Below are 25,212 nucleotides of genomic sequence, written 5' to 3' on the forward strand. Positions count from 1 at the left end.
TGGTAAATAAAAATACTTCTTTTGTTTACAAACTTTTAGAGTTTTTTTAGAACAAAATAAAAGGCAGAACATAGTTTAAGTTACATGTTGTTTAATTTAGTTAGATTTACTAGTGTATGTAACTGATAAAACGGATATCATTGTTAATTTACGTTAACGCCTATTTGCTATTTAGAGTTTTTTTGGTAACAATTTGTAAATATTCGTCTTTTAAAACCTTATGGAAGACGATATACTTAATTTCCTAAAAGAAAATGAATCCGGATTGCCGCAAGCAGCACAAACTGCCGTCGTAAGTAATAATTTGTTTTTTTCTTTAAATTGCATATAACTAGCTTGTTTAATTATATGACTGTATTTTTTTTGTTTTATCTGTCCATGCTGATCGGTTGATGCTAGGGTCATATTAAAAAATAAAGTAGTAAACAGTTCAAAATTCAAAGAAAATAAAAAGGTGTGGTTCAACTTAGGATGATCCTAATTGTCTGGTGTCAATTTGTATAAATCGCCGTGAAAGTAGTTATCCTACCGCAACTCTGCCCCAAATCTCAAGTCTTATGGAGTGCCTGCTGTAGGACTTTACCCATGTAGATAGTATGTCATATCTAAATTTTGGTTAACATTGTCCAAATTATTAGTCTCACATACAAAAATCCACAAAAAATAACCACCTGCAAAGTAACATACTTGGTAACTCTTAATCTGGCACGAGATGTTTCAAACATAACACCCGTGTTATAACGACTGTCGTTTTCCAGCCACGTGGGGATAAAGTAAGTTACATTCATTTGTTTATTCATTCGTATTATTTATTTTCAGTCAAAGTTGACTCCCAACTGCGATGAATTCAAGTTTTATAAATATGTCTACACTGTTCTGCATCATATTACCGTGGTATGTGCAATCAATTTTTATTTACTATGTATTAATTTTGTATATACGCTATTGAGTCCATTTTCTTATTGTTAGATAGGTTGTTAAAACTTATCAATTGTTTTTTTTTATATAAACTAGTGAACTACTTATATAACACATTCAAACCTCATAGTCAAAACTGATATAAATATAACTGGCGTTTTTTGCAATTATGTAATTTTAATGAAATTTTAATAATGGGATTTGACATCAATTCGTGGTGTCTAAATTGGTAGAGTAGGCTATCCAAATTAAAAATTCGCAGCACAAGTATAAAAGAACGATAGTGTCTAAAGACTAATTTTTTTATACTTTACTAAATAGTCTATACTAGGTTTACCTAAGTTCTATATTATTTCAAACATTTGTTTATCTGTTTAAGTGTTGAAAATAAACAAATATATATAATATATATATAGGCCATATATATTTAAATTTGTTTATTCATATTACGCAACAGAATTTAGAAAATGAAAAAGATGATAAAAAGTTCTTTACATTATATGATGTTTGTGTGAAATGTCTCGAATATGTTGTTGATAATTGGAATGATAAACAAGACATACCAAACTGTGGAATCGAAAAACTCTCCTACCAGCTTATAAAGCAAGCAGATTCAAAGTTAGTTCATTTTTTGAATGAGGCTAAACCCTGTTACCATTATCACCCCAAGCATGGCAGTTCCCACATTTTCTCCAACCCAGTGGTCTATGGGTTGGCTAAATTGTCAGTCATATAGTAGGGTGGGGGAAGATGGGACACCTTTTTGTTCTATTTTCTCGTCCAATTTTGTTAGTAAGCAACGAACTTTCAAAGAATTATAAAACCGTATACTCACGACTCTCATATACCGTTGTTAATTGTTTAAAACACGATCAGGCTGTTTAAATATTATGTGCTAAAGGTGTCCCATCTTCCCCTACAGTACTATACACTGAAATCCCAAAATCCCAAACAAAATTAAAAATCTGATAACTTATAAGCGTAACAAGGTGTATGAAACTAAACACCCATGTTACAGAGGCTGCCTATCACATTAGGATATAAAGTTACATGCATTCTTTATAATTTAACGTTTTACCTGTAGACTGTAGTTACCCTTCCTGTTCAAGGGTCTTGAAAAAGCAGGCAACTCTGCCCTACATTTCATATCCCTCGGAGTGCCTCACATGTAATATATTTACATATGGAATAGAAACCTTATAATAATTGTTTGTCAGGGGAAGACGAGACACCTTTAGCACATAATATCCAAATATTCTAATCGTGTTTTAAACAGTTAACAACGGTCTATGGAGGTCGCGAGGATACTGTTCTATAATTCTTTGAATGTTCTTTATTTACTACCAAATGGGACCAGAATATAAAATGAAAAATTGTCTCATCTTCCCCCACCTACTATATATAAGCTTTGTGTTTCATATTTATATTATTAATATTTACCTAAGCTCTTTCCTTTTTTAAAATATTAATATTTGCAGTTTTAAAAATAATTAAAAATCTTTTTTTATTTTCACACTTTAAGTTTAAAACATGAATTATAATTCAGATTCACATCACAAGCTGTAGACATTCTTCTCAACAAACTTGAACAAATTCTCACAATTTTGCTTCAGCTTGTACAAAGTAAACCCACTAATAATAATGAGGTGGGTGATTAATGAACTTAGAATATGTGTGTTGGGTTTTTTATTTAATTTTGTAGTTTTTCAAAATTTATATAATTAATTTTTTTTTTCACACTTGTACTTTCCCCTTTTTTTCTCGTTAGCAAATACATATATATATATATGTATTTTATGTAAAAATTCTGCTATGCACATAAGATATGTATGTAAGTCCAGAGCCATGGCAAAGTAGTTAGCGCGCCTGTCTGTAGGCTGTAACCCCTAGGTAATGGGTTCAAGGCTCATGGCCCCCACTATTGTTTCTTTGTGGGCGTATGTGTCCTTGGGCAGGACAATTAATGTCAGCCCAGTGGTCTCTAATGGGTTGTCCAAATTATCAGCCATACATATAAAAAAAATGGTTACTCACAGAGTAACATAATATATAGTAACTCGTAAGCTGGCACAAGGTGTATGAAACAGAACCACGTGTTATAACGACTGTTGTTTTCTGGCCATTCAGGGGAAAAGTAAGTTGCATTCATTCATTCATACAATTATAAATAACTAATAAATTTCATTATTAAAGGTGTTAAAATACATCTACAACAAAGTTAGAAGCTTGGAGGTAAAATTATCAACATGTAATTGCCATGAAGTGGAATGTACAGCGGTAAAATTTGCCCGTTGCAAACTGTTTGCTCTCGTTCTTTATTCTGCTGCTGGTGAGTCTAGATTCATTTTATTTTATGATATAGTAGGGTGGGGAAAGATGGGACACCTTTTTATTCTATTTTCTTGCCCCATTTGATAGTAAATAAAGAACATTCAAAGAATTATAAAACCGTATCCTCACGACTTCCGTAGACCGTTGTTAATTGTTTACTATATAGTAGGGCGGGAGAACATGGGACACCTTTAGCGTATAATATCCATTATCCTGATCGTGTTTTAAACAATTAACAACTGTGTTTGGGATTCGTAAAGATACGATTTTATAATTCTTTAAAATACTTGGGAAAGTGAGCCAATCCTGGCCTAAACCCTAGGACCCATGGCTAGCCACGCTATGGGACCTTACCCACATAGAATAGAATATGACCATCTATTTGTTTATTGATCATAAAATTTTAAGGAATTTAATCCTAGGACCCATGGCATGGCACACTGCGGGACCTCACCCACATAGAATAAATAAGGGCCATCCATTTGTTTTTTAATCACAAAAATTTGAAAGATTTTTTTATTTTTTAGGCAATGGAATATCTACACCTATGCTGGTCCAGTATCTGATAAACCTTGCTGTTGCCGGCCGTGTTGAAAAAACTAAATGCAGATGCCATTTGTTCAACATTTCCAAGGTTTTGTTATTGGCGCTGGACTACACAGCGTGCTTACCAGCGAAAACTGTCGTTAAACCACTAGTTAATATGATATCTATGTTCACGGCGCTGCAAGGCATGAACAGTGGTGAAAATAAGAAATGTACAAAACATGAAAAAGTCGATTTGAGCCAAGTTTTAGAGGATTTTTATAAAACTGCTAAAGAGATTGGAAAGTGCCGGTTTGGTAAGTCAGAAAATATACAATAAATTTGTTAATGGTTTATTAATTTATTAGTTTTATGTGAAATCGATTTTTTTTAATAAATTTAAAAAAATTGCTAAAAATGTCACTACCAAATAAATTTTTAAATCAGTCATGCTTTACAATTAAAACAACAACAGCAAAAATCCGTTCTAAACTCATTTCATTGAGGGTAACTATAAGATAAGTAGGGTGGGGAAGATGGAACACCCTTAGCACATAATATTCAAATATTCTGACCGTGTTTTAAACAATTAACAACGATCTATGGGAGTCGCAAGGATACGATTGTTTTTTTATCAAATGTGATAAAAAAATAAAAAGGTGCCCCATCTTCTCCCACCCCACTATAGTAACTGCCTGGAGATATGGTTGTAGGACTATTTCTGTTGTAATATTAAAAGAAATCTGAAAATTCTATAATTTCTATTTAAATATTTATATATATATATATATATTCATTCTTATGCAATATTGTGAAATTTAAAAAATATATTTTTTATAATTTTTATTTTATAATTTTTATTCATTTTTTAAATATCAGAATTAAAAGAAGATGAAACAGAACAGCTTAGTAAGTTGTTGAGCAAGGTATGTACTGGACATATAACATATAACATATGTATAACATATATATATGTATATAACATATGTATAACACTGGACATATAACATAACATATGTTGTATAACATAATAACATTCTGCGTTGCTAATTTTATCTGACCTAAATAATGTGTATGTATAATAATAGGGTGGGGTAAGATGGGACATGTTTTCATCTTGTTTTCTTGTCCCACTTGGTGGTAAACCAAGAACACTAACAAAGTTTTATAACCGTAGCCCAGCGACTCCAAACGAGTGTTGTTAATTGTTAGACAGCAATTGGAAAATACGGGTTTTTGGGTGCTAACAATATCCCATCTTACCCCACAGTATTATATCTACCATAGGATAAAAGCTGTAGGTCAGCTAAAGCCAAAACTAAATAGGTAAAAGTAATGTGAAATTTTGCAATGTTTTGTACTACGTTTTAAACTGTGAAACTATTTTTTTTGTCTCTTTAGGTTTTAAACGAGATTTTAAAGTTTATTGAAAAGAGGAAAACTGATTCTACAATGAAAGTTTGTACCTACAACCTACACACAAATTTATTTAATAAAGTTAGAAATGAAAGTTTGTTTTTCTCACATAACAATTACATTGATTCTTAATTCAATTTTTCTGTTTTGTTACGCTAAATTGATGAAAATTGAAAAAAAGTAAAAAAAACACTTTTCCCAGCACAATTGTTAACATTTACTTAATCTATTTTAAATCAAGAATCTTTTTTTCAGTGGTCTACAATTTTGCCGCTTGCCCTGAAACTTGCTGTCTGTGATGTCTTTTATGTTAATGAGGTAACTATGCAGTAAAACCTATCTTATCTGTTGTGGTCTTGGGTTTACAGACTTTGGTGATGCACGCCACAGTTTGTCCCACGCACGCCAATTAACTAAACAAAGAAAAAAATACGTATTAAATTAGGTAAAATTTCCTAACGTGGCTTAAAAATGTACATGCTTCGCACGCAGAATTTTAATGATAGCACGCGCGCACAGGAAAAATAACTGTCTGCACGCGCGAGATCTCGTCAGGAACTGCCATACTCTGCAGACTGGTGAATAGCCAATGAAACGCCGGAATAGCAAAGGAAAACCAAGGCGAGCACACACGTATATATAGGGCACTTAATTGCGACATAGCGGCACAAATTACACATAGGTACACAATTAATAATGAATTTCGCTGATTGCGGCACATTGCGCAGATCACGTGGCTACGGCATGCAAGTGCGCCTTTTTCGTGGGCGTGCCGGGAGGCGTGCCCACAACATCCTAGGGGTGCCTTGTGTGGCATGTAACCCCACTTTTGAAACAAGGGTTTTCACACTTTATAATCGAGTTTGCCCTGCTGTAAGGTGTCTTTACAAACAAATAAAGTAGATTGCATTCGCCACATTAACCAATGAAGTTCCCTATGTTTGAAGTTTATGGCCTAAGGGTGTAACTGTATTTAGGCAAATTTATTTCTAAAATGGAGTTTACTCTGCTGTAAGGTGTATGTACAAACAAGTAGAGCCAAAGTAGATTGCATTCGATACATTAATCAATGATGTTTCCTGTGTGACTATACTTGTAACTTAAAACTGTATTTAGGCCAAGTTACCCTAGATTTTGTTAACAATTTTAAAACTGTGACACATATGCACCAAATTCTATGATAATAAGGTAGTTATGCTATAAACCCCTCACCCCGTAGGTACTTCCCCTTTTAACCCTGTAACTGTATTTAGCCAAAGTTACCCTAGATATTGTTAAAAAAGTAAAAACTTCTGTGTTAGTAGGGTAGCTATAATATAAACCACCCCGTAGGTAATTTCCCTTTTAACCCCTATTCACCCAGATCCCCGACCCCAATGTAGTGATGACGTCATTATTTTTATTTTATCACGTAATTCACTCATCATCACGGTACCGTGAAGAGATGATACCCCTCGTGAGTGAATTAGTGAGACAAGCATGTAAAACACTCACAGGGCTGGAGACATCGAAACTTGAATATTGCTGTAAGTTTTTTATGGATATTTTATTTCATGATTATCACAAATAATTGGCTATTCAATTTCATTTATACAGGCCGTTTCACCTATGTAACTTTGTGGGAAAATTTTTTAATATTTCCTTTTCGGTATGGCTGACAATTTTGGCAACCCGTTGGTGACCACTGGGTTGGAGCAATTACTGTTAAATGTTTTGCCCAAGGACACATACGCCCACAACAATGGTAGCGGTGTATGTGTCCAGTGAACATTGATCCTCTAGATAGGAATTATTGAATCTGTGATTCTATTCTATGTTGGTAAGGTCCCATAGCGTGACACACCATGGGTCCTAGGATTTAGGCCAGAATTGTCCCATTCACCCAGTGAGCCTATGATAGTGTCCGGTGAACCTGTATTTTCTAAATATGAACTGTTCTTCTGTCGAAAAAGTTTAGATTTTAATCATTTTTTATTAAATTCTGGTTGTATCTACCAGCGTTGAGACTTCATCAGGCTTTTACACAGCAGACTAAACATTACTTTTTAATAAAATTTACATCAATTTTTTCAGATCACTTTTTGAAAAATATATTTTAAACCTTTAGCTACATAACTTCTGCTACATTAAATACCATATCTTATTAACTTTTTGCCGCATAATAACAAATCCTATCTTTTTACAGTACAATGTATTTTTCTTTTTACAGTACAATGTATTTTTCTTTTTACAGTACAATGTATTTTTCTTTTTACAGTACAATGTATTTTTCTTTTTACAGTACAATGTATTATGAGCATATGCATCACTGCATTCAACTCCAAAGTTCAAAGTCACATTTTATTATGCATTCCATTGAATAAATTGCATTACCAGATATGCATGAAACGTACACAAGTTATACAAGTCAAAACAATTGTAAGTTTTAGTTATATATTCAAAACAAATATAATGTAGCTAATTCCTTTGAATACGTAATTCATATTGTTAAAATTATTTTTAAAAAGCTGCCCTATATACAACTATCTCTTTTTTCAATATCTTTTTATTGTTGTTACCCATACTCTGCTAATTTCGCCGATTTAATCATGTTTTTTTATAATATCACAGTTTGTATACCCTCTTTAACTGTAAAACTATATCTTACTTTTTCCCATATATAACTTTATCTTTTTTTTTGATATGGCACCAAAAAAATCAGTAATTCACAGGTTTTAAATGTTACTGTACTCTGCCATTACTGTATTAAATTTAATAACTTTTTTTATATATTACAGTTAATAAACAGATGTACTCTGTTTAAAATGCTGCAACGCATTGGGAAAAACAGGAGAGCCATGAATGAGATGGCCCTGTTTGTCTCGGGAAATCCCCTAGATGAGGAATCAGCGTCAGAAATAGTAAGTAAAAAATAACGAAAAAGTTGTAAATTTATAGACAAGTTGTTTTTTTAAAAAAATCGACATATTTGTATTTCTAAAAGCTGTAGTAGGAGGTAAGATGGGACATGCTTTTATTCTCTCTTTTTTCCTATTTGTTAGTACAGAAAATAGAATGAAAAGGTGATCTATCTTTCCAAACCTTTTTATATATACTAATACTATATTCCTATATATATGTACAGTGACGCAGCCAGGGGGTTCGGGGGTCGTGACCCCCCCTTTTAAACCAAAAAAAATTATTTTTTTGAACAAATTTTTGATTAACCTCCCCCCCTTTATTTTTTTTATACACAGATGGAACAATGGGTGCGTTGTAAGATGGCGTTATTTGCCGATAAAAAAGGCAATGAGATTTCTATTGAGTCGTCTACCATCGACGATTATATACCCAACAACGACACAAATTTAAGAATCAAGTTACTCAGACACGAGTTACATCACACAAAGGGATTAAGGTATGATAGAAAGCTACAGCAGTGGTCTCAACTTTTTTAGATAACGAACCAGTACAATTTAAAAACAAATTTTTCGGACTGACGGACCATTAAAAATAAAAATCAATTCAAAAAAAATTATGACGAAAGTATGGAAACTGTGATTTAATGAGAAATTTGCTGATGTCTTTTTGATGTCATACTTTTGATACCATAATTCAATGCTATCTTTTTGAAATCATTTTTTGGTGTCAAAATTTACTGCTGCCTTTTGGGGTTATATGTGTAATTAGAATACAATAAATGTCATAACGATATTTTGGCCGCATTTAACATTTCGCATAAGTAAATTTTGTTTACCATTTATTTTAATTTTTTTTAGACAAAATCCACCAATGTTTCAATACCATGTTCTAAACAAGATAATTGACGTTTGTGATGTCACAAGCAATGATTGTTGGCTTGAAAAATCTATGCTCTGTGTACTTTTACATGCATGGCCGGGCAAATTTGAAAATCCAAGGTCCGTATTTGTACAGTTTCGTTTTTGACATTTACACCCAACACCTCGTACTTTACCACATAAGGTGTGAAACATGGGGTGGAATTTACACCCAACACCCCGTACTTTACCACATAATGTGTGAAACATGGGGTGGAATTTACACCCAACACCCCGTACTTTACCACATAATGTGTGAAACATGGGGTGGAATTTACACCCAACACCCCGTACTTTACCACATAATGTGTGAAACATGGGGTGGAATTTACACCCAACACCCCGTACTTTACCACATAAATGTGTGAAACATGGGGTGAAATTTACACCCAACACCTCGTACTTTACCACATAATGTGTGAAACATGGGATGGAATTTACACCCAACACCCCGTACTTTACCACATAATGTGTGAAACATGGGGTGGAATTTACACCCAACACCCCGTACTTTACCACATAATGTGTGAAACATGGGGTGAAATTTACACCCAACACCCCGTACTTTACCACATAATGTGTGAAACATAGGGTGGAATTTACACCCAACACCCCGTACTTTACCACATAATGTGTGAAACATGGGGTGGAATTTACACCCAACACCCCGTACTTTACCACATAATGTGTGAAACATGGGGTGGAATTTACACCCAACACCCCGTACTTTACCACATAATGTGTGAAACATGGGGTGGAATTTACACCCAACACCCCGTACTTTACCACATAATGTGTGAAACATGGGGTGGAATTTACACCCAACACCCCATACTTTACCCCATAATGTGTGAAACATGGGGTGGAATTTAAACCCAACACCCCGTACTTTACCATATAATGTGTGAAACATGGGGTGGAATTTACACCCAACACCCCGTACTTTACCACATAATGTATGAAACATGGGGTGGAATTTACACCCAACACCCCGTACTTTACCACATAATGTGTAACACATGGGGTGGAATTTACACCCAACACCCCGTACTTTACCACATAATGTGTGAAACATGGGGTGGAATTTACACCCAACACCCCGTACTTTACCATATATTCATATAACACAAAAACATTATACATTTAGAGAAATATTAAATCTTGCATTGGATTGTGCATCAAGCTCAAAGTGGGAAGCACAAGTGATCGGTAACTTTATAACTTACTTATCCACGTGGGAAAATTCACTCGCTAAAGTAAGTTATTAATATATAGTAGGGTGGGGAAGATGGGACACCTGTTCATTCCATTTTCTCGTCCAATTTGACAGTAAACAAAAAAAAATCAAAGAATTTTAAAACCGTATTCTCACGACTACCATATGGCATAGACCGTTGTTAATTGTTTAAAACACGATCAGGATATTTGGATACTATGTACTAAAGGTGTCCCGTTTTTCCCCACTCTATTATTTAAACTATACTGCAATATTTAACAGATTTATTCTGAGAATAAATGAAAGTACAAAGTTTAAAAATAGGCTTTGTTTTAATGTCGCTGCCATTACACAGTAGTTTAGAGTGTTATCCTTTTTAACCAGAAATGACTGGGTTTAATGCTTCATGCTACCACCATTGTGGGCGTATATGTCTTTGGTCGAGACATTTACAGCAATTGTTTTAACCCAGTGGTCACCAATGTGTTGTCACACACAAAGTTACATATGGGGTTACTCGTACGCGGGCATATGGTGTATAAAACAGAACACACAAGTTTTAATTTATATTGTTTACATATGGGGTGTATAAAACAGAACACACAAGTTTTAATTTATATTGTTTAATTTATATTGCTAGGATAAATAAGTTAATTCTTTAAAACTTTGTTTAAAGGAAATTAGATTTTTAAAACTTTTCAAGGTTATTTCTTTTAATAAAACTTTGTAATTATATTATTTCAATAAAATTTGTTTAAAATTTATTTTATTACAACCTTTTAATTTTTTTTATTTATTAAAACCTTTTAATTTTTTTTATTTATTAAAACTTTTTAATTTTTTTATTCATTAAATTTTTTTACCAATTAAATTTTATTAAAACTTTTTTCACAGGTTTGGATAGACAAAGAAAAATTTGTGTCCGGTTGCGAAAATTCCAACCAAGCAATTGACTGGTTTCCCTCTGTATATCCGTCCTCACATAGATATCTTATATCGATTATTGAAGCTTGTGAAAATAGGAAAGGCAATGATGTCACAATGGATTTAATTGATGATGTCATAATAGCGATTCGATGCAGCGTATCCATGCTCCAAATATCGGGAGAGGTAAATATGATATCTATGGCTGTAATTTTCCGCAAATCTGACGCGATCTGATGCTCATAAAGTTAAACTATTCTTGTGTAAAGAAATACAGTAAGGATCTGGTGCTGTAAAAGCATAACGGACAAAAATCAAGTCTAACCAATTGTAAAATAAAATATATATATTTCGCCTAAATGGCATCGTCAGTCTTTTATTCAAATATTAAACTATTAGTTGGACCTGTTTTTTTTTCGTAGCACGAGATCTCTATAGTTGTTACACTATTTCTATGCTCATGTATAGTATTTTCGTACAGGTACTTATTTTTTTTTACTAAAAACAAACGTTAAGTCCTACAGCGTAGCATGCCATGGGGCTTGGGTTTATTTTAGACCAAAGTTGGCCAGTTAGGCCAGTTACACAACACCCAGGGTTCTACAACCTATTAGTGACCACTGAATTGAAGCAATGTCCGTTAAATATCTTGCCAAAAGGATATGAGCCTATAAAGATCTGTACCAGTATGGCAGCGTTGGGCATTGAACCCGGTATCTTTGGGTTACGATGCCAGCGCCTAACCACTGGTGGCTGGTGCCATACAATTAAAAACCCAGAATTTTACTAACTTTTTTCATTTTCAGACCATTCTGTCTCTTAAACTGCTATACCATCTTGACCGCATTCTACACTGTATATCTGACAAGGGTAGGTAACATTCTGTATGTAAGTGTAGCGACCACGCTTTTTTTCGTCCAATTAAATGTAAATATGTTTTAACCGTAAGCGTGTTTTAACAACTGTTGTTTTGTCGCTATATCCTGTCTTTTTGTTTAAAATATTTCTAAATCTTCGCTACCAAATTCGAAGAGAAATAAAGATATTATTTTATTATTAATGTTATTTCCATGTGTTACAAAATGTGGCAATTGACTTTGACTTTGACTTTGACTTCATACATTTCAGACGCAACGTTTAATACACAATACACTTCTCACTGGGTGGCAGTAAAGAGCCAGATTTCGGAAATTTTGAGCAAAATTGGTATGATTGAGGAATCAATGCGTTTTGCTAAAGAAGCAGAAAAATTAGTGAACGGTTAGTTTGTTTGTGTTCTACATTCAATTCATATTGTAATGCAAGGGCCTAGGGGTGCTTTGTCCTAAGCTTATATACTGCACATGCCTAATGCCATGACCCGCTTATTCTACATGCCATAACCTGATATGTACATTTTAAAATGGGTTTCACCATGATGCTGCTGTCTATACAGACCCAAAGTATATTGCATTTACTGCATCAATCAATAAGGTTCCCTATGTTTGACAACTATGAGTGTACATCAATCAATTAGGTTCCCTATGTTTGACAACTATGAGTGTACATCAATCAATTAGGTTCCCTATGTTTGACAACTATGAGTGTACATCAATCAATTAGGTCCCTATGTTTGACAACTATGAGTGTACATCAATCAATTAGGTTCCCTATGTTTCACAACTATGAGTGTACATCAATCAACTAGGTTCCCTATGTTTGACAACTATGAGTGTACATCATTAAAGCAATGTTACCTCAAATTTTACCACGGATATAAAAAACTAAGGCCTTTTTCAGGCTACTGGCGTATAAGCTCTGTCTAAACATGCTTTCCTGAGCAAAATTGCAGGATATTTATGATTTTGCAGGCGTTCAAAATAGCGTTGCATAGGCATAATATTAGGGGTTACTAATTTTTACAACAAGCGTGACTTATTGTTAAGAAATCCCAGTTAAACACATTTAATGAAGTAATGTTTAAAAAAGATATGCATTTTGAAGTATTAATGTAATGTTACCCAGATTTTACAAAAAAATGGGGAAAAAGTAGGTCTAATGTGTGTGTGTGTTCAAAAAATTTTAATTTGCTAAGTTTTTTCTCAAATCTTTTTTTAAGCCTTTTTTTTTATTTCAAATTGGAAAATTTTATGTTAAAACTTTTTTCACAGATTTTGCGAAGTATATTGAAACTGAAGGAACTGAAAAGTCGCGAAAACTTTTTAATCAAATTAACATTGAGTCCAAGTCGGCTATGGTACAAGCATTGGTCTGTAATGATGAGGTAAAATGATATGTTGAATTAAAATTTATAATGATTTTTTTAGGAAAACTAAAAAATCAGTTTTGAACTATTGACTAAAAAAGAAAGAAGTTTTAAAGTTTATTAGAATTTGTTTTAAACATTAAAAGTTTTTGATATTTTTTTAAGAATTCAACTTAAATATTAGTATTAAAATTAGAAGGTAAACAATTAGGGAATTTAACTTAGAATATGGTTTGAATTTTTTTTAGATAAAAAGTTTTTTGTTGTTTTTTTTTGAATAAAATATTTTTTTAATAAATTTTTTTTTGTTTGAATAAAAAATATTTTTTTCAATGAAATTTTTCTCTTAATAGTCGGCAGAAGCTCGCAATTTGCTTTGTGGCATCACAAAGGATGAGTTCATTGATGCAGAACACCGTCGGACATCCCATACTTCATCACTAGTTGGGGCTAAAGTTGACACCCTTATCGCTGACCTAGGCTCGTCAGGATGGTCACTAGAGGCGCACCACGCCCTCGTTCAAGCTACCACTGCGCTGGAGATAGTTTACTTGATGCTTAAACAGACTTGCCCTGGTGTTTGTAATTTAAGGTGCTTTATATAATCAAGGGTGGTATAGTCTACTGAATAGATTTAAGGTGGCTGTACACAGTATCCGGATCTGTCCGTTTTGTCTGTTTTGTCCGGATTTTGCTGACGCATGCGGAATTGGACACGGGTTTGCATACGACTTCGCATGCGAATTCGCACGACGGATACTGTGTACAGCCACCTATAGTAGGGTGGGGGAAGATGGGACAGCTTTTTACCAAATTTTCTAGTAGGGTGGGGGAAAGATGGGACCGCTTTTTACCAAATTAAAAACCATACCTTACTATCTTTACGACTCCCATAGACCGTTGTTAATTGTTTAAAACACGATCAGAATATTTGGGTTTTATGTGTTAAGGTGTCCCATCTCCCCACCCTACCCTATATATATACATACATCTATAGTTTTTTCCCTGCCTTTCTAATTTTTTATCATTTGTAACTAGAATTTAGTCCAGGAACCAACAGATACCATTTTTTCATTTTTATTTTGAAAAAACAAAACAAAAAACTCAAATTTGAAATCTCTCTTTTTCAGATTCTTTGAAGTGATTCCTGCATCTTCTGATCCTCCGAGATTCGGATCAAAGTCCTCGGATGTTGGAGTTGACATCCTTCGACAGCTGCTCCTCCTAAACCTCCTCTTCCACTTGCTCCACCTAGTGGCTGAGTTGTGGTTACGAGCGGGGGAGTTACGATCATCCATTTCTTACATCACAGACGGCCTTATGCTCTCAAGGACCTTGCTTTTACATGAGCGGTAATTTTTAAGTATATTTTATTATTTTAGTTGTATAGCATGGTGGGGTTTATTGTCTTATTTTGTCAAAAAAACATATTTGCAAAATTTTATTACTGTAACCAGCTGCAACCGAAACTCTTAAAGAGAGTTAGTTGTTAAATCACGATCGAGAAATATGGAATTTGGGTGCTTAAGGTATCTATCTTACCCCATGGTACTATAATATAGTATAGTGGGGAAGGGGGGACACTTTTTTTGGTAATTCAACTAACATTTCGACCTTTATATTAAATGGTAAAATTTTTTTTTATAATATTTTTTTCACAGTGAACTTCAGTTTCAAGTTCTTCTGACAAAACACGCTCGAATGAAGCGCGATGTTGCCAAACTTAACGAAGAACTTCATATTTCCAATGATGCGATCCAGTATCTGGCATCACTGGAAACGAGGGCTCCGAGAAAAAGAGGACGACTCTTTTCCTCCATCAAAGAAGAGGACACAGAAGCAGATGCGGTGAACAATAGCAGCATCATGGAGGACACAGAGGTCTCGGAAGACGAAGAGGACAATTTCGGGGTTAAATCTGCTCCGATCAACGTCGCGGCAGTTGTCATAAAAAACAACGACCCAATGGCAAGCCCAAAGTTTCAGCGGCGCCACAAAACCAAAACAACCCCAATAAAATCCCCCTTTACCCATAATGATGGCTGTTCTTGTGGTTTTTGTTCAAATCTTTTAGTTTTCAATCAACAAGTGGAACTTCTGACGTTGTCAGCTCAATTTCTGGAGGTAAGAATGATTTTTTTTAAATTATTTATTTAATAAAATTTAAAATAAACCAGCTTAACATATAGTAAAAGTACATAGTTTTAAACAGCCGGGATATTGGGCAAAATTGTCTTAATTGTCATGTTTTTCTGTTTAAAATACTTAAACCATTATCAGTGTTTAACCAAAAGTCATATATTTGTTAAGTTAAAAAACTTAATTGAGGTCCAAAATTTAAATTTAGATATTAAAAAAAAGAGGATTTTATGGTAAAAATTTCAAAACAAATATTTGTTTTCTTCAGGATAGCCAAAGAAATCAGGAAGTTTTTACTTTTCTAGAAACTTCTTTACTTCCAGAACGATGTGTTCAGTTATCAGATGCATTATACAAAAGCATTTGTGCAAGAGGTGTGTGGAATTTTTAGCTATCTGCCCAAAAATTAGTATTTTTCATTAAATAACCTCAGCGGAAAAATAAAATTTTATTTTATTTTTTGCTTAAACCTTAGTTTTAAAGTGATTGTTAAAATTTAAGTTTTTATGATGTTGCATCAAAAAATTTGAAAATGACAGTTGTTAAACACGGGTGTTCTGTTTCATACACCTTGTGTAAGCTTACCAGTTACCAAGTATGTTACTTTGGGGGTGATTGTTTTTTTTTTATGTCTTTCTAATAATTTTGGACAACCCATTAGTGACCACTGGGTTGGAGCAACTGCAGTTAAGTGTCTTGCCCAAGAACACATACGCCCACAATGGTAGCAGCGACAAACCTTGAACCCATTACCTCTGGGTTGCGTACTAACCACTTTGCAATAGTGCCGATAAAAACATTATTATTTTCTTTTTAAATATAACAATATTATATTCAGCTCCTAAAGGCAAATCAGGAACTTTGCTTCCAATTTTCCAAACCAAGCTCCTTCAGATGCAAAACATACAAAGTGAAACCTATTTTAATTTGAATGACATGAAATCTGCACTTAAATTTTGCCAAGTTACATCAATGCAACAAAACACAAATACTGTTTACACAGGAAATACAATTGCAAAGGTGAGTTATGTGACCTATTGTTGTGTTAAAGTAACTGCCTTTGCAAGACTTTATTACTTACAAGATAAATTTAAACTCGTTTTTTTATAGCTAAAGAAGTGGTATAAAGGTAAAAAGATGTAAATAAAAATAATTCATGAAAAAAATAATGTTTAATAAACTGTATATTAGAAAAACAGTAACTTCTGTTTAAAAATGATTTTGTTGAATTTTTTATGTTTTATTTACTTTGGTCTTTTTTACTTTTCAGACAAATTTATTGCGTGGTCTCGCGTTATTTCCTTCTGTCCAAAAACCTCACGTCAAAACTTCATTATTTTTAAACACTGTCATCGATGCTCTTGGAAGAAAAGAAGAGAAAGAAGAAAATATCCTCTCGGAGATCCAGAACCTCAGTCTGAGAGACAAATCCCCAAAACCAAGGGGTCAAATCGTGACCCAAAAGGTCGTGACCCCCATTAAAGCCGCTAAATCAATACGTGCCATCTCGCAGCTAGAGTTCGTGACCCCAGCAAGAACCATAAAGCAGCCCCGCCCAGCAACTAGCGTGAAAAAAACCCCCCGGGTAAAAATACCGAAGACCCCAGCCACAAAATCCATTCGAAAACCTCAGTCCACTAGAAAAATTACAAAATCGAAAACTGGTTTCGATATTTTTGAGGAAGATGTCCCGACCGTGTCGTTAAGTGTAAAGAAAGAACCAAATAAGGTAAATAAATAAATGAATGCATGAATGTAACGTACTTTAAACCGTATCCTCACGACTCCCATAGACCGTTGTTAATTGTTTAAAACACGATCAGGATATTATGTGCTAAAGGTGTCCCATCTCACTCACCATATTATACAATTTCGTTCCGGTAAAAAAATCATGAAATTTCAGAAATCTAAAATGCCAGTTCCTGACCTACCACCAACTCATGACGTGAAATCAAAATCTTCACGAAGAGTCGTGTTCGAATCATCTAGTGATGAAAGTTTTCATATCATGGACACAATAACTGAACAGGTTGGTTGTGATGAAAATATTATGTGATTGTCTCATGAATTTTTGTTTTATGAAATATCATATGATTGTCTCATGAATTTTTATTCATGTGAATATTTTCGTTTATGAACATTATTATTTATGTGAATTTCCTTTTGTGAAAAAAATCATGAAACAAACTGTACTCCATATGACTCATGATTTTTTTTTGTGATTCCTAATTGCATTTCATCTGACTCATGAAAATCTTTCACATTATTCATGGTTTTGGTTTTAAACAAATTTTAAACTAAATGTTTCACATGAATTATGATTTTATTTCTATGATACTTGTGTTGAATCACGTATCATAAACTCACTAGACACATATCGTCAAATCACAGGCCCCTCCATCACGAGTTCAGCCCCGCCGTCGAGCTAAATCACGAAACATCATGACCTCACGCCGTGAAGCAAGGATGAAATATCGTGAGGAGGAAGGAGAGGTTTATACCGATGAAGATCCAGAGGTGAGATCTTATCATCTCATGATACATCTGTATCATCTCATGATCAAAATATATCATCTCATGATGCAAATATATCATCTCATGATGCAAATATATCATCTCATGATGCAAATATATCATCTCATGATGCAAATATATCATCTCATGATGCAAATATATCATCTCATGATGCAAATATATCATCTCATGATGCAAATATATCATCTCATGATGCATCTGTATCATCTCATGTGATGCAAATATATCATCTCATGATCCAACTGTATCATCTCATAATCAAAAATGTATTATCTCATGATCCAACTGTATCATCTCATGATGCATCTGTATCATCTCATGATGCAAATATATCATCTCATGATGCATCTGTATCATCTCATGATGCAAATATATCATCTCATGATGCATCTGTATCATCTCATGATGCAACAATATAATGATGATGCATATATAGTAGGGTGGGAGAGAATGGGAAACTTTTTCATTCTCTTTTCTCGTCTAATTTGAAAGTAAACAAAAAACATTTAAAGAATTATAAAACCGTATTCTCACGACTCCCTTAGAAGAGTGTTGTTAATTGTTGCTCCAATATTTCAAAATTAAAAAAATAACTATATTTTATTGATAATTACTAATCAGTGGAAATCACTGTTTAAAAACAAGATAATGCAAAAAAACATGTCTGCATACTATTTTATTTTAAATTTATAAAATTAATGATCTTGTTTTAGGATGAAAGACCTACAAGAAGAACAAAGACGACCAAGATAAGGTTGGTCATATGACATTTCACGTGAATAATTGTCACGGGAGTGATTTTAATGATATGTATGAAAAGTTTTTAAATGAAACATAAGTTATAAAGAAAACGTTTTTAAACAATTACATTTTTTATGATATTTTTATGCACCATCATATGAATAAAATTCACATAATATTTTCATGCATATTCACCATCATATGATTACCACTCTCATGACTCATGATACAGAATTCATGATGAATCACAATTAACATTCACATATGATTACCATTTACATGATATTTTTCAATATCATATGATTACCACATACATGACTCATGATTCAGAATTCATGATGAATCACAAGATGAAAGACTTGATGACGTCGAACTAATAAGGGAAAGAACCGTTGGGGAAACCCCTGTCCAACCATTACGACAACCTATCTATGACATCACAATGACGAATAATGACAATTGTTCTGAACAAGAATCGGAATATTATTTGAACATGGCTTTTAAACTCGCGACAAATACAGGTTGGAAACTTATTTAGCTGAAAGAATTTAGCTAGCCCTAAACTTTTTTGGGGCAAAAATTGAGCTAGCTGTAAAGTTTTTTTTAGCACAAATGTTGCTACCCCTGAAGATCCACCTCTTTTTATTCTGTTTTCTCGTCCTTTTGGTAGTAAACAAAAAACATTCGAAGAACCGTATCCGTACGACTCTATAGACTGTTGTTTATTGTTTAAAACACAATCAGGATATTTGGATTTTATGTGCTAAAGGTGTCCATCTTACCCCCACAATAGTATAATTAAAGTTAAGAATAATATTTTTTCTGCATTTTAGGGAATTTTGAAATTGCCAAAACTTCTTCCAAAATTTTGGCCTGGCATCATTATCGTAACGGGGACCACTGGGGGGCAGCAACGAGTCATCTTTTATCGATCGGCGTCACTTTTCGTTCGATAGCCTGCAGTGTTGCGCACGCCAGGGTGAGAATGATGGATCGAGCAAAGAAAAAAAGATCTGGAAACACTGAAGGTCAGAATTTATTGTTTTGTGTGTTTTTTGAAAAATAAGTTTTTATGTATATAGAATATTGTGTGTCTTAAAATGTTCTGTTGTATATGGGTGAGGTTTTATTGGCTATCAGGCCTGAGATTTAGGCAACATTAAAATAAATAATAATAAGGAAATCTCCTCTGGTATAATATGCAAAATTTTTGCCTTGGGTAAATTTCATATGATATAATAAAATTAACTTTTAAACAGAAAAAGGCGACTTTATATATATCTAATGTATAATTGCACTGCATTTTTGAGATTTTTTTAAATAGTAATTTTTTCTTCTATAAAAACTTTTTTTTTTCAGCAGAACCAACTGAAACAAAAGTCCGAGAAGCTTTAGTGGATATGGCTGAGCGCACTCACCCTCGTTATGTGATTTCGTGCTCGAACGAGCCAGAAAACTACATCAAACGAATCTCGGAAAAGCTGCCTACTGATTGGTCGATTTGTGCAATCTCATTGGTGGAGAAAAGTGAGTGCTGGCATGTGGTTGGTCGAAAAATCAACCAATGAAATTCTTTTATTTTTCAGACAAACATTTTGAACTTTTGATGACCAGGATCAGGAAAGGGGAATCCCCACTTTATATACAAACTGATGGTAAATAATCAATTTTTTAATAAAATGTAATTTTCTGCATGTAGTTTGAAACATAAATTGTAATTTACTTGAGAAAAAATGAGTAATTTTCAAAAAAATTTTGTTTAAAAAAGTTATTTTTTTGGAAGAAGAATTTTTTTTATTTATTTTTGTAAATAATCCATTTTATTTTAAAAATTGTAATTTTTATTCATAAAATTTAACCATAATTTTTAGTCATAATTTTTAATCATAAATTTTGTTCATAGTTTTTCAACATAATTTTTAACATACTTTTTTTTCTCTCAAATTTATAAAAGTGCTTTTTTCACTGTAAAGAAAAAAAGACGAAGTTTTAGACAATTTATTCAAAACTTAACAGGTAATGAGGCAAAAAGAGCGATTGACGAACATAATTTATGGTCCGAGCAAAATGTGAATGGAATGAAAACAACCGATCGTGTTTTGTGGTGGACACAACGTCGCAATTCACAAAAAACTCTTCAAACAATTATAACTAATATGGAGAAAAAGGTAAACCATATTTTATGTGAAACATTGTTTTATTTTATTGTTTTTTATCTTCCAGCAAATTAGTAAAATATTTTTGCATGTTAGAAATATACATTTGACCCAACAATGTGTTTCACAAATTTTTTTGTTGAAACTGTTGTTTTTGTTGAAAACTGTTGTTTTTGTTGAAAACTGTTGTTTTTGTTGAAAACTGTTGTTTTTGTTGAAAACTGTTGTTTTTGTTGAAAACTGTTGTTTTTGTTGAAATTGTTGTTTTTGATAAAACTGTTGTTTTTGTTGAAATTGTTGTTTTTGTTGAATTTGTTGTTTTTGTTAAAAACTGTGATTTTTGTTGAAAACTGTAATTTTTGTTAAAAGAAAATTTTATTTTGTTGAACTATGCTGTTGCTATTGTTGTTAAAACTGTTGTTTTTGTTGTTTAAGATTGTTGTTCTTAAAACTTGTTTATATTTACAGGTTCTCTCCATGTATTGTGGTTTCCTGTTGGGCAAGTTGTTAGACCAAAGTCAACAAAACAAACTTAATCAATCTGTTGTTGTTGTCGTTGACGTCTTGAAATCAATCCGTCAACATAAATCAACAATCAATAGCCAACTCATTGAGGTAGGAATATTTTATGATGGAAAAATTGTTTTTTGTTGGAATTTTTTAATTTTTAGCTTTAAAAAATATGGCAGAAATGTGAGAGAATATTAAGAAGAAGGGAATGTTACAGTTTCTCTTACTTTCAATTGAGAGAGAACATAAGAAAAAGGCATCAAATCTTCTTTATTTTGTCTTTCAGGTTTATCTCTCTTGTTGGTGTTTATTTACTGAGAGTGAAAAAGTCAGTGTTGCCTGCAGTTTTTTGGAAGAAGAGAATTATTCAAACTGCCAAGTGGAAACACTGGTGCTTGCTTTTGAAAGAAATTGTTTATCGAAGTCAACCATACAACAGGTTTGAACAGTTCATTCAATATTTCAAAAATACCAAATATCAAAAAAATAGTTTTAAAATGTTAATTTTTTTTAATTTAAAAAAAAAACGCTTAAAATAAAAAAAAAATTAAAAAAATTAATCAAAATATTTTTGTTTAAATTACCCACAATGCACCACTTTTCTTGTCCTTCATAGAAACGAGGTCATGTGATACTTGTGCTGGACAAAGGGGTTCAGATGTTGCCGTGGGAATCGATCCCTCTCCTCCAACATCACTCTGTGTCGAGAATAATGTCTGTAGATCTGTTGCTCTGGCAGTTGCAGCTTAGGGAAATCCCCACACACACAGGTCGCGACCTCCGGAAAACTTCGTTCATCATCAACCCCAAGGTGGAGCTAAGGATTTAGTTTTTTTTTCTGTTTTATTTTATCTAGGTTAAGTATGTGTTGTCACACTCGGGAATATTTATGAAAAATGTTCTTATTTTTCAGAAGAAATATAAAAAAAATTATCTTTTTTTTCAAAAATATTTTAAAAAAATATTTTTAGTTTTTTTTTTTGTTTTTTTTTTATCTAGGTTAAGTATGTGTTGTCACACTCGGGAATATTTATGAAAAATGTTCTTATTTTTCAGAAGAAATATAAAAAAAATTATCTTTTTTTTCAAAAATATTTTTAAAAAATATTTTTTTTCCGAAATTAAAATTTCTTTATTTTTTCCAGGGTGATCTTTTAAACACTGCTGTCCGGTTTTCTGATTGGTTCAATTCCATCCAATCATGGAAGGGTATTGAGTCACGCCCCCCTACCAAACAAGACTGGCTAAATTTACTTTCAGAAAATGAAGTTTTTATGTGAGTTGTTTTATAACTTGCATGTGATAGTTTGAATGAATGTAACTTACTTTATCCTAGCGTGGCCGGAAAACGACAGTTGTTATCACACAGAGTTTTTTTTATGTTTAGTTATTCTCCAAAAAAATTTTCAATTAAAAAACGGCATAATTATCTTTAAAGTTTTTTTTTATGTTAAATTGTTATCCTAAATAAATTTTCAAGTACAGTTATATTGGCAAAAAAATGGAAATAAACATGTCAAATTTCTTTATGTTTAATTATTATCCTAAAAAACAAATTTTTAAGTTAAAGTTATAATCATGTGTAAATTTTTTGTTTATGTTAATATTATCCTAAAAAGAAATTTAAAAAAAACATTAAAAAAAAAACAATAATTTTAAGTTAAACTAAAAAAAAGCATAATCATGTATATTGTGTAATATAGATTCTGTGGCCATGGTTCTGGTAACGCTTACATTCATCAAGAAGCTATAGCTCGACGGTGGGCACAGGCAGCATCTTTTCTTATTGGCTGCAGCAGTGGAAAACTTTCCGAACCTGGCATCACTGAGCCTGAAGGTAAATTTGCATGGCAACAGTGAATTTTTTGTTTTGTAATTGAAATGTTATTAAATAAAGAGTGTTTTTATGAGAAATCTATTGAGATTTTGGACACTAACATAGAATTTGCAACTACCTGAAATATTTCTCTAAACCTTCTGTTTTTATGGGTGAGGTCCTTGTCAAGAACCTGGGATTTAGACCAGATTTGGCCCATTACCCCAACATTGTATATGCGTTTCCATTCTTAAGGGGTGAGGTTCCTGATTGGACCCATTACCCAACATTGTATATACAGATTCTATTCTATATGGGTGAGGTATTTTTTGAGGACCTGTAATTTAGGCCGTATTTTGCCCTTTACCCCAACACCCAGGGATTTAGTCAAGATTTGGCCTATTAACCCAACACTCAGGGATTTAGGCCAGATTTGGCCTATTACCCCAACACCCAGGGCTTTAGGCCAAATTCGGCAGGTTACTCCAACACCCAGGGATTTAGGCCAGATTTGGCCCATTACCCCAATACCCAGGCAGCTTACGTATGTTATTAATGGGACCAGTGTGTCCTAGACTTCCACAACACAGTTCTTCACTTTGTCGTGAACTAAATCTCACTACAACTCTTGTTATTTATATACCTTAACTTTAAAAAGTAATATTCAATATTGTATGTTCAAATCTTTTTTCCATGTCACAGGAATGGTTATGTCGTATCTTTTATCTGGTTGCCCATCTGTAATGTCATGCCTGTGGACAGTTACAGACAAAGACATTGACAAGTTTCTTGCTCATTGCTTGTTAACTTGGGCAAAAACTGGTAAGTGGTAAAAATAATTAAAACCCATATATAGTAAGGAGGGGGGGGAAGATGAGACAAATTTTCATTTTATTTTCCCGACCAATTTGGTAGTAATCACAGAATATTCGAAGAATTATAAAACCGTATCCTCACGACTCCAATAGATCGTTGTTAAATGTTTAAAACATGATCAGGTTATTTACTATTTAGATATTAAGTGCTGAAGGTGTCTCATCTTCCCCTACAGTACTATATATGTTGAAACAAATTAACTGTTTTTATCTGCCCAAGTTTAGCCATAATAAATGAATGTAACTTGTTTAACTTCGTGTGACGAGGCAATGATTATAATAGTCATTATAAAAGGGGTGTTCTCCTTTACACACCTTGTGTCCAGTTACTAATTCATGTTTAACTTTTTGTTTTTCTTGTAATGTACAGCTGATAGTTTAAATATCGTATTAGGGTCTACTGGTTTAAAAAGAAAAATAGGAAAAAAAATGCACTAAATATTTTAAAAACACATATTAAATTGAATTGAATGTAATTTACTTTATCCATGCATGGCCAGAAACTGATAGTTGTTTTAACGCAGGTGTTCATACATCTTATGCCAGCTTACGAGTTATTTTTACTTACAGCAATACATTTAATTAAAATTTTACAGGAAAGAATTTGACAGAAATTTTAAGAAGTTGCGGTAATGTTTGCAAGCACCCACTTTTAAATGCATCAGCTACTGTTATCTATGGTCTCCCTGTAAAGTGTATTAACCCTCCTAAAGCATTGATGACCAAAACTCCAGATATCTTTAAAAATATGCAACCAACGTAATTTTTTCAGCTGCCCTTTATATACTTGCATTTTAATTTTAGACAATTTTACTTTTTCATATTGTGTGTTTACCGTTAAATAAACCGTTCAATGGGGGTATCTTTGTTTATAAGAGAATAAAACCTTTTTATCCTCACACTGTAAGGCAACAGTGTTTTTTTAAAGTTTTTATTGCATTTTTAAAGGTAGGAATTAGGTGAATAGGCCTCTTAAAGTCTCTTACTGCTGCTCTTTCTAATAAAATAATAATAATATAAATTTCTAATAAAATAAATTTCTAATAT

The 25,212-nt window shown here is 32.9% G+C and overlaps 1 protein-coding gene across 2 annotated transcripts; it reads left to right on the plus strand.

Moving 5' to 3' along the window:
* The first annotated feature begins 140 nt into the window (after positions 1-140).
* On the plus strand, positions 141-25,027 carry LOC149728674 (uncharacterized). Of its 2 annotated transcripts, none has more exons than XM_089888397.1 (40): positions 141-292; positions 820-894; positions 1,376-1,536; positions 2,465-2,564; positions 3,112-3,247; positions 3,777-4,091; positions 4,654-4,700; positions 5,176-5,232; positions 5,446-5,508; positions 6,554-6,716; positions 7,472-7,608; positions 7,968-8,090; positions 8,427-8,587; positions 8,949-9,089; positions 10,156-10,264; positions 11,119-11,334; positions 11,955-12,018; positions 12,277-12,408; positions 13,299-13,411; positions 13,747-13,985; positions 14,524-14,745; positions 15,055-15,517; positions 15,801-15,906; positions 16,371-16,552; positions 16,803-17,261; positions 17,436-17,561; positions 17,924-18,049; positions 18,781-18,821; positions 19,139-19,329; positions 19,642-19,836; positions 20,168-20,335; positions 20,395-20,463; positions 20,825-20,976; positions 21,433-21,579; positions 21,761-21,913; positions 22,091-22,285; positions 22,620-22,750; positions 23,178-23,311; positions 23,993-24,112; positions 24,762-25,027. In XM_089888397.1, the coding sequence occupies exons 1-40, from the start codon at positions 221-223 to the stop codon at positions 24,926-24,928; spliced, it is 6,171 nt and encodes a 2,056-aa protein (XP_089744523.1). In that variant the 5' UTR covers positions 141-220; the 3' UTR covers positions 24,929-25,027. The 2 variants fall into 2 exon arrangements, with proteins under 2 accessions (XP_089744523.1, XP_089744524.1); XM_089888398.1 differs by having other exon boundaries at positions 20,171-20,335.
* The last annotated feature ends 185 nt before the right edge of the window (positions 25,028-25,212 follow it).

Source organism: Ciona robusta, chromosome 11, assembly GCF_009617815.1.
Source record: "Ciona robusta chromosome 11, ASM961781v2".
NCBI classification, from domain to species: Eukaryota; Metazoa; Chordata; class Ascidiacea; order Phlebobranchia; family Cionidae; genus Ciona; species Ciona robusta.

Excerpts from the sequence above, each read along its gene's own strand:
- LOC149728674 (XM_089888397.1), top strand. The coding sequence starts at position 221 with ATGGAAGACGATATACTTAATTTCCTAAAAGAAAATGAATCCGGATTG. Across the intron at positions 12,019-12,276 it reads ACACTGTATATCTGACAAGG|ACGCAACGTTTAATACACAA; the intron begins GTAGGTAACATT and ends CATACATTTCAG. Across the intron at positions 13,986-14,523 it reads CCTGGTGTTTGTAATTTAAG|ATTCTTTGAAGTGATTCCTG; the intron begins GTGCTTTATATA and ends TCTCTTTTTCAG.